Source organism: Vitis vinifera, chromosome 5, assembly GCF_030704535.1.
Source record: "Vitis vinifera cultivar Pinot Noir 40024 chromosome 5, ASM3070453v1".
In the NCBI taxonomy this organism is placed as follows: Eukaryota; Viridiplantae; Streptophyta; class Magnoliopsida; order Vitales; family Vitaceae; genus Vitis; species Vitis vinifera.
The window spans coordinates 9,348,151-9,365,724 of NC_081809.1; the positions used below are offsets into that span (position 1 = coordinate 9,348,151).

At 30.0% G+C, this 17,574-nt stretch overlaps 1 protein-coding gene across 1 annotated transcript; it reads left to right on the forward strand.

Moving 5' to 3' along the window:
* Window positions 1-15,521: 15,521 nt before the first annotated feature.
* Window positions 15,522-17,465, forward strand: LOC104879301 (uncharacterized). Its single transcript, XM_010651833.3, has 3 exons — window positions 15,522-15,988; window positions 16,070-16,158; window positions 16,299-17,465. Exons 1-3 carry the CDS (start codon window positions 15,905-15,907, stop codon window positions 17,104-17,106), a joined length of 981 nt encoding a protein of 326 aa, XP_010650135.1. The 5' UTR covers window positions 15,522-15,904; the 3' UTR covers window positions 17,107-17,465.
* Window positions 17,466-17,574: the final 109 nt, after the last annotated feature.

Consider the following 17,574-nt stretch of genomic DNA (forward strand, 5'->3'; position numbering starts at 1 on the left):
GAATTCTTCTATTATTCTCTTCTTCTGTTAGGATACAAGAGAATACCCAAAAGAGTGAGGACCTAGAAGAGTGAAAACCCAAGGCTCTCTGATGATAGATTATCCACCCCTGGATTTATCATTGTTGTCACCCTTGAGCTATATCTCACATACAGCTGCCAAAAAATATGCTACTGCAATTCTCTGAAGGATACCCGGCAATCGAATTTATTCAATGTCCACTCCATAAGTTAGATTGTTCAGGCCACCGTAGACGAATCCATGCTTGGTGGTAGTATGCTTATTGATGAAAGTCTTAATCTGGTGGAGAGAATCCCTTAATAAACAATGATGAAAAATGTCAATCTCAAGATAGTCCCATCACGATTCATCTTTGGAGATGAATCTAATGAGAGCGTTCAGGAGTCCGAAAATGGAGAGTTCTAATGGCGGTCATCCCTTGCAGCAATGTCGATCTCCCTCCTGTTGAGACGTCATTTGTTTATTTGGCCCTGGTGCCTAGGCTTGAGCCTACGCGGCGCCCAGAGTGGCCTTCCCAGGATTCGAACTCGGGTCCAAGCCTTAAGGACTTTTGGTTTGCCCTCCTGGTACCATCTGAGCTAGTGAGACGTCATTTGTTTATTTGAGTAGCTCAGATGGTACCAGGAGGGCAAACCAAAAGTCCTTAAGGCTTGGACCCGAGTTCGAATCCTGGGAAGGCCACTCTGGGCGCCGCATAGGCTCAAGCCTAGGCACCAGGGCCAAATAAACAAATGACGTCTCAACACCTCCCCTAAAAAAAACCTTGATCATGGTCTCTTAATGGAAACTCTTTAGTGGCCGCCCATGTTCATCCTCTCATTTTCCTTAATGGAGCCTTTATGTTGATACCTGTTATGGCAAAGTGAAGGTCTTCTTTTTTCATGGCACGATTGCCTTCTTGGTGGAGACTCAAAAGGTTCCTCTATATGGTCCCAAATCCACTTAGTTCCAAAACTGTCTATGCTTCTTGTGTTTTCCCATATAAATATACATATAGCCTGTGGAACCTTTCCTTTCCAAAAATAATTTGTAAATCTTCCCAAAACACGCTTTCAAACTTCCTTTTTCTCTTAAGTGGTGATTCTCTTTCCAAATAACCAGCAACCATTTCCTCATCCAAGAAATAAAATAAATATAAAAATAAAAATAAAAATGAAATAAAGATAAAATAAAATTAAAATTAAAATCAGTAAATATCATGAAATTGAAAATCGAAAGAAATTTAAAGCACGTAGCTAAAAAATAAAAATCAACCATATACAGGCCATACGAGCCATGCAACCATAAAAAATACTGGCCATGCAACCATGCAAAAGTATGAGTCATGCAATTATGCAAAAATACGAGCCACACAACCATGCAAACCATGCAGAAATGTCTAAAGGTGACCTAGGGTGTGTCCTAATGTGCTAAGGCGAACGAAGTGGGCCAAGTGTGCTTAAGTGAACCTAAGTGGGTTTAAGGTGGTGTCTAATGGTCCAGGTGTACCTAAATGAGCGTAGGGTGCCTAAGTGGGCTTAAAGTGGGGCTTAATGGGCCAAGTGTATCTAAATGGGCCTAGGGTGCCTATACTGAACCTAAGTCTAAATTAGGGCTGCCAAGAGTCACAACGGGGTTAGATAAATCCCTCAACCAAAGTCCCCAAGGTGGCTTAGAAAAGATAGGCTACACGAGTAGTAATGGGCCACCAAGGAATTAATGTAAAGTATCGGACAAATACTTAATAGGACATGTGCTATGATGACAAAATGGAGGGTCTACAACTATATATATTTTTGTTTAATAAATTAAAATATTAGTACATTTATATAAAAATGAATAAATAATATTACAAATATTATTAATTTTTAATTATATGTATTTAAAATTATTTTTAATTTTAATAAAATATAAATTATATATTTATGACATCACTGGTTCGACCAGTGAACCATGAACTGATAACTTTTCCGGTTCAATGTTCGGTCTGGTTCTAAAAGCATTGGTTAATATAAATAACCCCAATTACCATCATTAATTTAAAAATTCTTGTTCTTAAATCCATTCGTAAGAATTTATCATATTCCTTCAAATTAAGTCTCTTAAAAATATGTTCTTTCTATTTATTGCACTAAACTCTTATTCTTATTATTTTATTCTCTCACTTTTTCATTCTTCACCAAAAATATAAGCACCATTCAAACCTTCTATTGTATAATTATTATACATTCCCCCTACAGTCACACCACAACTAATAGATTTTTTTTATCTTTTTTTTTTCTCTCTACAATGTCAACTATCCAAAGCACAAGTCATTCATTGACCTTTTTTTAAATAAAAAAAAGCTTCCATATTCCACAATATTCCCAAACTCCACTTCTTCTTTTTTTTTTTTTAAGAAAACTTCCAAACTCCACACAACACACACATCACAACCACACGTTTTTATTTTTTCATTTTCCACCCGTACTCATGAAAAACCCTCATGCCCATGACCATGGAACTCTCTATTTTATTTATTTATTTCTTCTTTTTTTGTTTCTTTTCCATGTACAACCACAAATTTTTATTACTTTTTCAATATAAGTCATGCACATTCATAAACTTTTTTTTTTTTTTTCACATCTAAGATTCAAGATTTGTTTGTAGCCATTTATTTTCTCATTTAGATCTATTCATTTGAATATTCAAAATTTTCTTACCTCTGTCAATAAATCTACCTATGTTCAAATGTTTTTTATTTCTTTATCTAAAAAAAATTAAATAAACAAACCCTAATCCAGATTGAGATCTTCTACAGAATATTTAAAGTATTCAAAATTATTTAATGAATATAAAATACCAATCTAAGGATTCAAATCTTACTTGAAAAAATCGATCAATCTTCAAACCCTAAGCTCCCAACTCTCAACCCTATGGTTTTTTCATCTTTCCAATCTTTGTGCAAAAGGCTTTATGTATAGAGAAGTTAGGAAAATCTAATTTATACCTAAGGCTTTAAATGCGAAAAGACCTTTCTGCTATTTTAAATATATTTAATTTATTCTATATTTCTAATTTATAACTTTACCCTTGAAAATAAATTTAGGGCATTACAATAAGACTACACAATTTTCTTGAATTATGATTAAACTTTATTTGGTTGCATAGAATTGGAATTAGAGGTCAAGCCCCAAGTATATCGTTGGGTTGCACTTGCATACATCTATGCACATTGCCTCTACTTTTGTTGATTTAGAACTTTAAAAAGCATTTAGGTATCAAATATGACGTGGTTCATGTAATTGATAAAAGGAAGCTCTCTTAGATGTTTTACCTTTCTTGATTTTATATACATCTCATGCTATGTTCATAAATGGGTCCAACTCAAAATATTTTTCTAGGACAGATTGTTGTAATATGCATGTCACATGAATAGAACTTAACTCTACTTCGTGAATGTCTTGTTTGTTTCATGTGACTTTGTTTAAAGTCTCTATTTGTGGGTCTTTGTGTTTGTATTTGTCTTATTTTCCCATTCTCAAATGAATTTTCCTTCCCAACCAAGAAGAGGGTGTTTTGAAATATATGCAAATAAAGTGATAATAAGTTCATCAGTCCTTTAGTAAAACTCATACCTTATCATTAATTGTGTCATAAGAAAGCATTATGTTCTTACCATTATTTGTTAGCATGATATTCTTTTTTTTTTTTCTTTAATGGTTTGCATTTTAATTTATTTCATGTACTATACATCTATTATATTCCACTATATTTTAATTTGATCATGAAATTGTGTTGACTAAAATGAAGTATTTTGATGATGAAGACATGCAAGAGGATAACCTATTATGAAAAAATATGCATGGGGCTAAGTAGAGATAGTTGGAAAGGAAGTGGTGACAAAGGAGAAGTAAATGTGGGGTAGCTTAAAGAGGGTAAGAAATACTTAAAACATAATACATGATGATAGATTAGAGATGGCAGATATTCCCTTTACATGTCCATTTTCACAACCACATGTTTTTATTTTTTTTTCCTCTACACTTACACTCATGCAAAACCTTCATGTCCATGACCATTGAACTCTCTATTTTATTTATTTATTTATTTATTCCACGTACAACCACAAATTTATATTATTATTTTATATATTTTTATTATTTTTTCAATATAAGCCATGTACATCCACAAAACCATTTTTTTTTTTGCACATCTAAGATCTAAGATTTATTTTTATCCATTTATTTTCTTATTTAGATTTATTCATTTGAATATTTAGAATTTTCTTACCTTTATCAATAAATCTACTCATGTTCAAATGTTTTTAATTTCTTTATCTAAAAAAAATTAAATAAACAAACCCTAATCTAGATTGAGATCTTCCAAATAATATTTAAAGTGTTTAAAATTATTTAACAAATATAAAATATTAATCTAGTGATTAAAATCTTACTTGGAAAAATCAATCTTCAAACCCTAAGCTCTCAATTCTCAACCCTATGTTTTTTCATCTCTCTAATATTCGTATAAAAGGCTTTATGTATAGAGAAGTAAAAACAAAACCTAATTTATACCTAAGACTTTAAATGTGAAAAGACCTTTATACATTTTTTAAATATATTTAATTTATTTTATATTTCTAATTTCTATCCTTGAAAATTAATTTGGGGTGTGACAATGGGACTACATAATTTTCTTGAATTATGATTGAACTTTATTTGGTTGCATAGAATGGGAATTAGAAGTCAAGTCCCAAGTATATTGTTGGGTTGCATTCACATACATCCATGCACATTGCCTCTACTTTTGTTGGTTTAAAACTTTAAAAGGCCTTTAGATATGAGCTATGGTGTGGTGCATGTAATTGATAAGAGGAAGCTCTCTTGGATGCTTTAACTTTCTTGATTTTATATGCATGTCATGCTATGTTCATAAATGGGTCCAACTTAAAATGCTTTTCTAAGACAGAATGTTGTAACATGCATGTCATGTGAATAGAACTTAATTTTGTTTCTTGAATGTCTTGTTTGTTTTCTGCGACTTTGTTTAAAGTCTCTATTTGTGGATCCTTGTCTTTGTCTTTGTTTTATTTTCCCATTCTCAAATGACTTTTTCTTCCCAACCAAGAAGATGATGATTTGAAATATGTGAATAAGGTGATATATAGTTCATTAGTCTATTAGTAAAACTATACCTCACCATTCATTGTGTCATGAGAAACACTATGTTCTTATCATTATTCATTTTGCATGATATTCTTCTTCTTTTTTAATGGTTTTCAGTTTAATCTACTTCATGTACTATACATCTACTCCACTATATTTTAATTTGATCATGAAATTGTGTTGAATAAAATGAATTATTTTGATGATGAAGACATGCATGTGGATAACTTATTATGAAAAAATATGCATGAGGTTAAATATAGTCAGAAATGAAGTAGTGACAAAGGAGAAGTAAATATGGGGTGCCTTAAAAGGATAACAAATACATAAAACATAATACATGCATGATGATAGATTAGAGGTGACAGGTATGCCCTTTACATGTCCATTTTTAAATACCAATATGAGAGTGATGGGACCAATGTTGGACATATCATTTCCTTGTGTTGAATAATCTCAATCAAAGGTCTCATATTTATTTGTTAGCCTACACCTACACCACTACTCGACAACCTTATACCTACACTAGTACTTAACAATACTAACGATGAGAGGAAAGAGAATAAAATACAGAGTTAAGCTTAAGGTCTCATTCATCCATTAGTATCTCTAAAGTCCAAAAAAAATGTGAAAATGAATTTGAATATAATTTAATTATAGAAAATTAACCAAATTTAAGTAACCTATATATGATAGACCATGAAAAATTATTCATTAGACTATAAAGAGAACTAAAATGATTTAATTTCTAGAATTCAAAATGTTATCAAGATTAGATAGAATAAAACATGAGCAAAGAAAAATAAACTTCAATTCTAGGAAACATAATTATCAATAACCTAATATCGCATTTCATCTCCATTCATTATTTCAACCAATAAATTTAAGGTAAAAAAAATAGAGATATTCAATTTAAAATTCATCTAGTCGAATTTCTATTTAACATGACTTAATTAATTTGACATAAATATTCATAAATATCAAGTGACTTTATAATTCCATAAACATTTTCAAATTTTTATTTATTTTCCCATTTCTTGTGGGGAAATTTTAGAATGAAATCAAACATTACTTTCATCTATAATTACACATTCCAATTTGGGGATTTTCCACTTTTGCAAGTGATTGCTTCATTTTTGGATTAAAGATATTGAATTTTGAATTGTTACTTGGGGCAGAACTATATCTTGCTAACAAGTTGATAGAAAATGTTATGTCTAGTTTAGTACAATTTGCAAGATACATTAGTGCATCAATTGCACTGAGATATTGTACTTCTAGACTAAACAATTCTTCATTATCTTCTTTAGGATGAAACAAGTCTTTGTTTGCTTTAAGTCAGCGAACAACTATAGGGGAACTTAATGAATGTGATTTATCCATATAAAAGTGCTTTAAGACTTTCGTTGTATATGTTGACTAATAAACTAACATTTTATTTGAAAAGTACTTGATTTGCAAGTCAAGGCAAAAATTTTGTCTTCCAAGATCTTTCATTTCAAATTTACTTTTGAAATAGTCAATTATTCTTGTAAGCTCTTCAACAGTTCAAACAAAATGCAAATATTCCACATATACTATAATAATTACAAATATTTAACATAATAAATATGCATAGGCAAATAAGGTATTAAACATATACTTCCCGTTTCAAATATTCATCAAGGTAATTGTACCACATGCCTTTGGATTGCTTAATCGATACAAGGATTTTTGTAGCTTAATTAAGTATATGTTACAATGTTTTGAATTAGTTGTTTTAGGCATTTGAAATCCTTCAGGGATTTTCATTTGTATATCATTATCTAAAAATCCGTATAAATATGTAGTAACAACATCCATGAGACGCATAGTCAGTCCTTCTGAGATTGCTAAACAAATTAGATATCTAAATGCGGTTACATCCATCATAGGAGAATATGTTTCCTTGTAGTTAATACCAAGTCTCTACAAGAAACCTTGAGCCCTGAGTCATACTTTATATCTTGTGATTTCATTGTTCTTATTGGATTTTTTTTATTAATACCTATTTATACCCAACAAACTTGACAACTTCAAGCATCTTGACTATTGGTCCGAATACTTTTTATTTTTTAACGAGTCTAATTTTTTCAAGATATATTTTTTCCATTTTGGCCAATCTTTTCTATGTTGGCATCCTTCACAATCTATGGTTCAAGGTCATTATCATTTCTTATTATGACAATGACCATTTGGAAAAAGAATACATTATCTATAATATAGGTATTTCAATTCCATTTTTCTCTTGAATGTAAATAACTAATTGAGATCTCATCATTATTAGGTGTTTGTACCTTTTTAGGAGCTAATTGTATAATATATGTCTCCCCTAGGGCTACTTATTTAAACTAGGCCTCTTTAGGGGCTGCTTGAGACTAATAAGTCATTTTAATAACCCATTTTTATATGCAACTTCTTTAAGAGTGCCACGTTTTCATATATCGTTCCTTATGTTTGTCTCTTCAAGGTCTACCACGCTTCATGTGTGCCTTAAACTCATTATTTAATAGTCCTTCAGGGACATAAACCCGTATTGGAATATTCTCAATTAGTAAAAATCATTTTGTCACTTTCTTTACATCAATGAAAGTATCCAATAGTTAATTTGCAAGTCCTTACAAATAAATAATCTTTTGAACTTCCAATTCACATTGATTAGTATGAGGATCAAGATGAGACAAAGTCAACGCATTCCAAATAATTTCATGTTATTCTTCTAAAACTAGCTCTTCTCCCCCTAATGACGGGAAATTTGTCTCATTAAATTAGAAATTTGCTTAACATGTAATAATGTGTTTCAAATATTCAAATATATCAGTCACTAGTTGAAGAAACTTTTGGTTCTTTAATGAATATACATTTGACATTTCAAGGAATTGATCATTATTGTTCACCCTAGGGAACCAAGTTGGTCATCTCATATTCTTCTAGATTTGGTTGAACGTCAAGTATGATTTTTGTGCCACTAGTGACATAATATGAGCTCGTCTAGAACTTTCAATCAAGTTTTCATAAATTGATATAATTATTAATGACATCGATCAACTAATGACATGGCATGAGCTCTTTTGGAGCTTTCAATTAAGTTTCCATAAATTGATATATGCGTTAATAACATCAATTATTACACATTGTACAATTAATGAGACAAACATCTTAGAATATACTTATTAAGCAATCAATATTATATGTAAATAAAACATAAAAAAATTTTGTAACCAATCAATCAATAAATTTTATCATTAGGATTTCTAAAAAATGTTATAATAATCTAGGTTAGATATGTTAACCTTCTATTTACTAATCTGTTTTTTCTAATTTTGGTAAAAGTCAATGAAATGTTTGATCGTATGACTAGTATGCATCAAGAATCATTTTTTGTTCAACTATGATAGGTTTATTCTGCAAACCTTATTTTTTATTTTTTATTTTTTCTCATTTCACTTCACAACTTTTGGTGATAGGGTTTGAATTTCTTTTTGGGAAAACAATGACCCTCATGGATAAAGAAGTTATTGTATACTTAGATTGAGATCATATTATAGTCTATGATCATATTGCTAATCAGTTACATTCATAAAAAGGAACGATTCCAATCCGATTAGCAAAGATTAGTGGTTATTAATGAAAAACTTACTATTCTTAATTACATCTAATTATAGTAAACTTAGAGAAGGATCGTAGTCTTTTAGTGAGTATATCATTCTTTTATATTATTCTAAGGAACTAAAGGGCTATTATATTTTAATTACATAGAGATTACAGACAATAACAAGCTAAATAGAAAACTAAAAATATTTAAATAAATTTATAAATGTAAAAATTTAACTATGCCTTTTCATGAAACATGACGACTATTTTTTTTTAAAAAAAAATAAACATAAAAATTATAAATCTAGATATTTAAACCTTCATATCTAATAGAAAGAATACTAATGATACATTCAAATCCAATCATAGAAAATTAAGGATTTCAATAATTGAATTCTTAAAAAAAAAAAAAAAAAAAACCATATTTCATAACTTCAAGCTATAATATATATAAAAAATTCTTGTAACTCTAGGCTATAAGTGAAACAACAATATTTATATTATAGCACTTATAATAATTTCTATTTATGTGTAACACATATTTTGTTTCACATATATGACTTTAGGTCATAAATTTTCTATATGGCTTTTAGCCATGAAAGATTATAAAATTAATTGTTCCACATAGGTCTTAGCTATGAGAAATTATATAATATTAACCTTTATATATATATATATATATAGCTTTTAGCTATAACAAAATAAAAATAATAATTTCTATAGTTTTCATTTATAGAAAATACATGCTTTCTTTCATAGAACTTTAGGTTATGAAAATATTTTGCATATTTATTTTCAAGATATAAAAATATATACAAAAAACAAAATTCATATAGTTTCGGGTTATAAGAATATATAAAAGTTTTTCATATAGCTTCGGGCTATAAAAATATGCAAATTAATTATTTATATAGTTTTAAGCTATAACGATATACAAATTATTTTTCATGTAGCTTCAGGCCACCAAATACAAATTATTATATTACTTCAAATTATAAGAATATGTATTTTCCTTCTCTACATAGGTTGATCATGATAAACAATATTTTTTATAAACTAACAAGGCAATATTAAATAAAGAATAAATTTGTCAAAACTTCTAGTTAAACAACAAAATTTTAAAAATTGTCTACATGAGTCTTACTATGAAATAATTATCAGTAGAAATTTTTTCATAACTTTTGCCTTCAATAAATTTTATGTATAGCTTATGACTGTACAAAATTAAAATATTAATATTTTCAAATACATTGAGTACAAAAAGTATGGCTTATATAGCTTCTGGCTATAAAAACATTTTTTATATAGTTTCTATTATATATTTTATTTTATTGTAACATAAATGTATAAATTTATACATAACTTCATGTTATGAAATATTCATTGTATAGCTTTTGGCTATAAAATTTTGTTTTGTATAACTTTCGGTTATACAATATAATTAAAAGAAATTAAAAGCTAATATATTTCATAACTTTAGGTTATGATTATTTTGTCAAAACAAAAATGTGAAAATTTGTACATAGTTTCAGGCTATGAACAATTTATTGTGTAGATTTGTACATAGTTTCAAACTATGAATTATTTATTGTATAGATTTATGCATACCTTCAAGCTATGAACTATTCATTTTATAGTTTATGACTATATAATATTGTTTTGTATAACTTCCACTTAGACTGTATAATTAGAAATCATATACATAGTTTTTTACTATGTATTTGTAATTTTGTAATTTACCCAAAAATTTCTAGTTATAAGGATTGCACTTTTTTTTTATAACTTCTTATTATGATTTTTTTTTTTTCATGATTTCTGACTAAAAAGAAAAACATATTTTCTACGTAATATTTGTACATATTTATGTATTCAAATAAAATAAATGAAATAGAAAATCAAAGGATAATTTTATCACACAAATAAAATAGAAAATTAGAGTATAAGTTTATGACATCCCTTTGTTGTGAGAAAGAAGAGAAAAAGTCTTTCTATTTGTTTTACAGAGACAATTCGTGCTGATAACGTATTATAACAAAATTGAAGAAGAAGAAAACAAGAAAGAAAATATGGAATGTACAAAAAAACCGAATAGATTTTCATTAAGGGTCCTTCCATTTTATAGGGAGTTACAAAAGATATATATAGACAATCATCCACAAGTTACAATAGTGGTACAAAATCTCATATTTTTATAACACTATTTACATTTATAAAACCTCTTTTAATTTAAAATTTTAGAAAGTTTCCTGATTCTAAAATATTTCAAAGATTTTTTTTGGAATCAAATATTTAGAATTTAACACAAATTCAAAGATAATTTTCAAACTTATCAAAAATAATTTTTGGAACCGAAAACATAATAAAAACTAAATTAGGAAATATAAAGCATTCTCTTCGTAATTTTTTATATTAGTCATTCCAAAAGTTTTATCAATCATATATACATACTTACATTAAATTTTACAACTTCAAATAACCCGAATCTGAATTTGATAAAGTCTAAAGTCATATTAAGTCATATAAGACCCAAGGGAGTAAGTTGCATCTAATTAGTAAGAAAGAAATAAAATTGTCAACTAGGTAAAATACACCATATAGAGAGAAAAAAAAAAGGGGGAGAGAAAAATGAAATATATTTTCTAATTTCATTCTTATTCCAATAAAAAACCAAATATTAACCATGAATATCATTTTCCTTAAAAATGATATCTTACGAAAATAATATTACATCCATAACTGCATATTCATTCTACATCTTTAATCCATAATTGCACCAGGTTCTATTCTTTTTTGCATTTTTTCTTGTTTGTTAATGGAAATTTCTCTTTTAGGGATGATTCTAGTAGCCTATTTCGATCATTTTAAAGGTTTCAACTACCACCACCCATCATAGATCCTAAGGCCCTTACCTTTGACTAGAGGTTAGTCAAACCACATCTCAATGGGTAGCATTTGTAACTAAATTGATACTCAATAATGGTACACCTTTAGTAGGCATGCGAAGCTCTTTGCTTACATTTATATTATCTATTTTTTTTATAGTTTAAAATATCTATAACAAAAAAAAGGTAGTGATAACATGATTTTATGAAACATACTTGAAAAAAAAATTGGTTATGAAAATTATTATAGCAATTTTTTTTTAAATAATCCTATTTATCTTATGGATTTTCAAATTCATTCTTTTTATTTTCCCTCTCTATTTCCGTTTCCCCAAACTTTCTAAAAACCATAGTTTTACTATTCCATTAATTTAGGTTGAACTCTTAATAAAATGGTCTCTTTGATGGTGTTTGAAGTTTTTCAAGCTCTCAATGTTGGCTTGAACTTGTAATAAGTTCATTAGTGGTTTTTATTGATTTTTGTGAGTTGTAAAAACCAAATGTTTGTTGTGTGACATTTTTAGGTTAATCTTGTAAGACCAATTTGAGTGCATAAATATTGTTATGTGATTTGGGAGTAGATATATGCTTGAGGTTGCTTGTAAATTTTCTTTTCGATAGGCGCCTAATGTATGACTCCTAAAGAGAGGAGCATAAGTCAAGGACATAGGATGTGTTCAAGGAGCATTGAAACCAAAAAGATAGGAAAAATAAATGCCTCAAGCACTTAAGAGAACTTCAGCCCATTCTCATCCTATCAAAAGTAGTGTTTGAATTACTTATATTCATGTCTTTCATTTGAATTGAGTTTGTTTTTTCATCATTGTATACTATTCATGTTCTATCTTGCATTCCAGTGTTGATTAGTTGTCCTCCTTGTTTATACAATTATTAAGTTAAAGGAACTTATCTAGAGAAAATATAGTTTTTGACCAATCAATCCTTTTCAATTTATCTTTGAAATGGTTATAGCACATTGAAGATCACAATGAAAATATTGTTCTTCTCATTTTAGAAAAAGAAAAGTTGGTGACTTTTCTATGTCTTGTTTTTATATTGTTGATGTTACTCTTTTTTTTTCTCTATTATTGTTTCAAATTACATTATATTTATCATTGATAATGTTATGCATTACTTAGAAAAATTTTGGTGTCATTGGAAATCACAGGTTTCATGCGTTATATAAGGCATGTTATCTATCTAAAGAAATCATAGGGGTTATGAGAGTTTTTTTTTTCCTTATAAATCAACCATTTTGTTATGGACATGTTTTTTTAGTATTAAATACTATAACGGATTTTATACCTTATAATATAGTATTAGTAATATCAATTACTTATATGTTTTGTTGCTTTTAAAGTTTTTCAATTTCAATTTTTTCCCTTTTTATTATATTATAATTTTGTTAAATTTAAAATATAAATTGTCTACTATAGATGAAAATCAATCCACAATAGCATTACAACAAGTCCCTAGTAGCATTACAATATGTCCTAATATCATTTTTTATTTAAAATTAAATATTTATTGATGACTTTTCATGATCATCAATTAGTGCATATAACATTGAAAAGAAAATTACCATAATAGGTAAAGATAACCATTTTCATAACAGTCATCAATGAATAATAATGATAGTGGAAAATTGACTTCATTAACAAAAGATGACTTAAAGAAATAGACGTTATTAAGAAAAGATAGCAAGAAAAAATAATCATCATTAACTTCACAATGCAGTTTAAATGATGGTTAACAAATGACCCTCTAATTGATGATTGTAAAAAATATGACTCTTTATGAAATAATCATCATTAAAAAAGATGATTGTGTTTTCTCATCATCCTCTCCCTTTTTTCCTTGTAGTCTCCCCAAATAATGTTTACTTCTTCCTCAGATGTTCATTGACTAATGCATTTGATTTTGTGGCTGCATCTTTACGATGGAAAAGATTGCCTCCCAAACCATAATACAAAGGAGTTTTTGCTATTGCAATATAGATAATAGAGATGAGGAACAAAATTTGTGAAAAAACTACAATTGTTGCAAGTTTACCAAGAGTAACCACTTGCCACCAAAGCTTGTTCCAAATAGTTGTGTTTCATTGGATTATTTCTTTGGTAAATAGAAATTATGAGTCTAAAGGACCTAACATTTAATGATGGACTTAAACGAAAAAATTTATGCAAGAAATTAGATTTATGAATTTAACATTATTTCGATAACATTTTACCTTATACCAATTGGATTTAATTATTAATTTATTCGGTATTCCTAATACTTCTTTTGTAGCTCACATTGTGAGATCCTTTGTTTGGGCTTTGCAAAGAAGATAGTTATTTTTTTTGTCCTTTTTTTTCTTTTTCTTTTTAAACTAGTTCTATTAATTCTAGTTAACTTAATATTGTAACAAATGGAGTATTTGGCTTGTCGATACATCAAACACAAAAGAATCAGAATAATCATCAATTTATCATGGTAAAAATTATGTTTAGTTGAATATGTGTCTTAGAATTAATCAAAGTTGAGATGTAAAACTCTTTCCCTACTATACAACTTTTATATTACTTGACTTGTATTTAAAACATTTTCTATTGCTAAATTTGTTGATTCTTCCTACAAGAAGTTTATTTTAGATGTAATTTATTGGCAATTATACTAATTGTACAAGGCCTTTCAAAGATATCCCATGTTCAAATTTCATAGTAGAATATTGGATAACCTTGTTTGCATACTTGCACACACCCCATGCCCAAAATTTGGAAAAGAAAGTTATTGTCAAGATGAGGATTTGATCCCATTTCCCAAGAGATTTGATTGAAAATTAAGCTATATGACCATTTTGTCTTTTCTTTTATCTCCTCTAAATTAAATTCCTTTATCTTGCCTCTTAAAAAACTTATTTTCTAATTTTGTCACTATGTATAAAGCACCCCATTATGAATCCCCTCAAGGTCTTTGTTCCGTATTTGTTGATTGGATTTCATAGTAGACCACTAGATAATATTATTGCAAACTTACATGTCATCTTCAATTTATTCACATTTTCAGTACAAAACAATTATATTGATGGCAGAAGGGATTGTATAAGACGCCTCATTATGGATCTCCTCAAGGTTTTTCCTCATAATGAATCACATAATAACATTGTTTACACACTCGTACACATGTTGCCTTCAATTTATTCACGCTTTCATAATATCTAAACAAACTTTATACCAATTGTACAAGGCAACCCATTAAGGGTATTTTGGGTATTACGAAGGTACATTGAGTGTATAAAACCTAACTCAAAGTCATTTATCACTATAACTAAGAGACAATCAAAGCATCATTTTTGAAACTCCTTGTTGATGTGGGGAGCTGGACACAGCAGGACACATGAATGAAGGTTTCAACAAGTTTCACCGAACCATTACTCACAATGTTGGGTTTCTATGCAGCCATGCAGGCCGATATGTAAGCAGAAACTAAATGATTTTTCTCATAATTTCAAGGTATTTTGGCAATTCTATTGCTGATATTCGAGTTCATTTGAGTATTATCTTGAGACGTATTTTAATTGAGGAAATTTGAATGAATTTTTTTTTTTTTTGTAATTTCCAAACTTTTTGGCGGTTCTATTTTCTCAGACACAGCCCCGAACTAAGAGCGGCTGGTTCATGGGTTAAACGGTCTAGGCAGTGGGCCAGCAGATAACTCCACTTCCTTTAAGGCTTTAAGCCCCGTCAACTCAAATTTAATACAGCCACTGCCTCACCGTGTGTCAACTCATTCATGGACCCACACTATCAAAATTTCAAATTAATGTTTCTTAATTCATATCCTCGACTTCCAGTCCATGTTAGTAATGGATAAGGCTAAAACAAAATTTTAGTTGAATGTATGTGGGTGGAGTCTGGAGACAAACAGCAATCCAAAAATTGGGAGAGCCATCACCCAGGAGAGGCAAAAATTAAAATACAAGGTGGGGAGGAGAAGAGAGCAGCAATTTTGGAAAGCAGTGTAGGAGACAGGGCTGCTTTAATTGGACTCATCCTTTTCCCCTTCATCATTATTCCTACCCCCCAACGTTCCTATTTTTCAAAAACATCTTTGGAGCCAATTCTTTCAAATTTCTCTCTCTCTCTCTCTCTATCTTTGTCTCTCGTGTTTGAGTCTCTAGTTTCTACTTTGTATTTGAGGCAGGCACTCTCACCATGAAAACCCTCTAGAAAACTTTCTTCCTCAACAAGGCAGTCTTAGAAGATACAGACGAGACCTCCAATGGGGTGCTTTCTTGGATGTTTTGGATATTCCGCCAAACACAAACGCAGAAAACCCGCACATAAATTCCTACAGGGAGAACAGGTAATCTCATCTATCATTTCAGACTCCATTATTTTGTTTACTTTCTCACCAGACGCCATTGTTCTTCCAACTTCGTTGCAGGGGCTTGGATGTTATGAACCTCTGGAATCTTCCATCTCTGTAAAACTCGACGTCACAGAGAAACCCATCACCTCAGAATCCGAGTTCAGGTCAGTCGTCGCTTCATGGCCATTTGGTTTTCTTCTGCTTTTTATTGTTGTGCATCAACCCAGAAAGGCCCGATTCCCCCAAAAACAATGGCAATTTTTTTCTCATTTTTATGCTTTTTTTTTTATTGGCGTGTATGTAGAGATAAACCTAAGGAGCGATCAAGCTTAAGAATTCGAAAGAAGGTTAGCTTTAATTTGAATGTCACAACCTACGAGCCTATACCAACAGACGACAACAGTACAGATAAATTTTTGGGGAGTGATGAGGAGAAAAGCTGGGCAAGGGGCAAAGAAGAAACAGAAAAAGAAAGACCATCCCCTGAAGGGGAGTCAGTTGCCTCAGGAATGAGTTCTTACCCCTTGAATTATAGATATCACAATTGTGAAGACAGCTTTGATGAGGATGAGGACTTGGAATATGAAGAAAATGATCTGGATGATGAAGATGAGAATGATGGCGATAAGGATGATGATGATGATGAAAGTGATGGTGGGGGCAATGTGGATGATCTAAAAACAAGGCAAGAATTCACTAAATTCTGCTCTGCTCCTACGGAATCTCAGAAGAGAGTCACTTTGACTCAAATGGCTGACGAGAAGACAAACAATCTTATGTCCCTTCATGCTTCTCAAGATCAACAACTGAAAGCGCTAGGGTTGAATAAAAATGCTCGAGATAGGAGCCAATATGTATATTCTGTACTGAACCCAGTTGAAAATCTCACTCAATGGAAAGAAATCAAGGCAAAATCAAAACCACCATTAAAGAATCAGAGAAAAGAGAATATTGCCATAGTGCAATCACCACAGGCACCTTTCAATTTTAAAGCTAACAAGCCTCTGTTGCTTGAAAGCCCGGTTGATACCAGCCTCTCAAATTGGTTGGTTTCATCAGAAATCATGCCATTAAAAGAAAAGTGTGGGAAGACTGATTTCAAAGGTTTCTGAATCACAGACCACAGAAGACCTCCCGTGACTTCTGGAATGATAAGCAGACAGATTGTGAATTCAGACTGCCACAAAAGAGTACCGAACAAAAGAAAGCAACTGATATTGATATAAAGTTGAAAGAGGACCTTTGAACAGAAGAATTGCAGAAGGTAGCTTAGTGAAGGTAGCAGTGTGAAATAATCTGGGAGTGGTTTTGTGTTCTATTTCCCTGTCTCTGGTGTTTTGTATTTGCATCTTATTGTATCTTGAGTGATGGTGTTGTTGGCTAATCTTGTACTGTCAAAGAGACTTGGCTATCTTTTGTTATTCCTTGGATTGCTTCTTGACCAATAATACAGTATACTATGTGAGATAAATTCTCAATAGATGAAGATACACATGTTTCAGATGAAGACTTACCTTTCATACATGGTTTTATACTCCATATAGTAATAAAACTTAAAAGACTTACTACTCTGTATTACA

Excerpts from the sequence above, each read along its gene's own strand:
- LOC104879301 (XM_010651833.3), top strand. The coding sequence starts at position 15,905 with ATGGGGTGCTTTCTTGGATGTTTTGGATATTCCGCCAAACACAAACGC. Across the intron at positions 15,989-16,069 it reads AATTCCTACAGGGAGAACAG|GGGCTTGGATGTTATGAACC; the intron begins GTAATCTCATCT and ends ACTTCGTTGCAG. Across the intron at positions 16,159-16,298 it reads ACCTCAGAATCCGAGTTCAG|AGATAAACCTAAGGAGCGAT; the intron begins GTCAGTCGTCGC and ends GCGTGTATGTAG.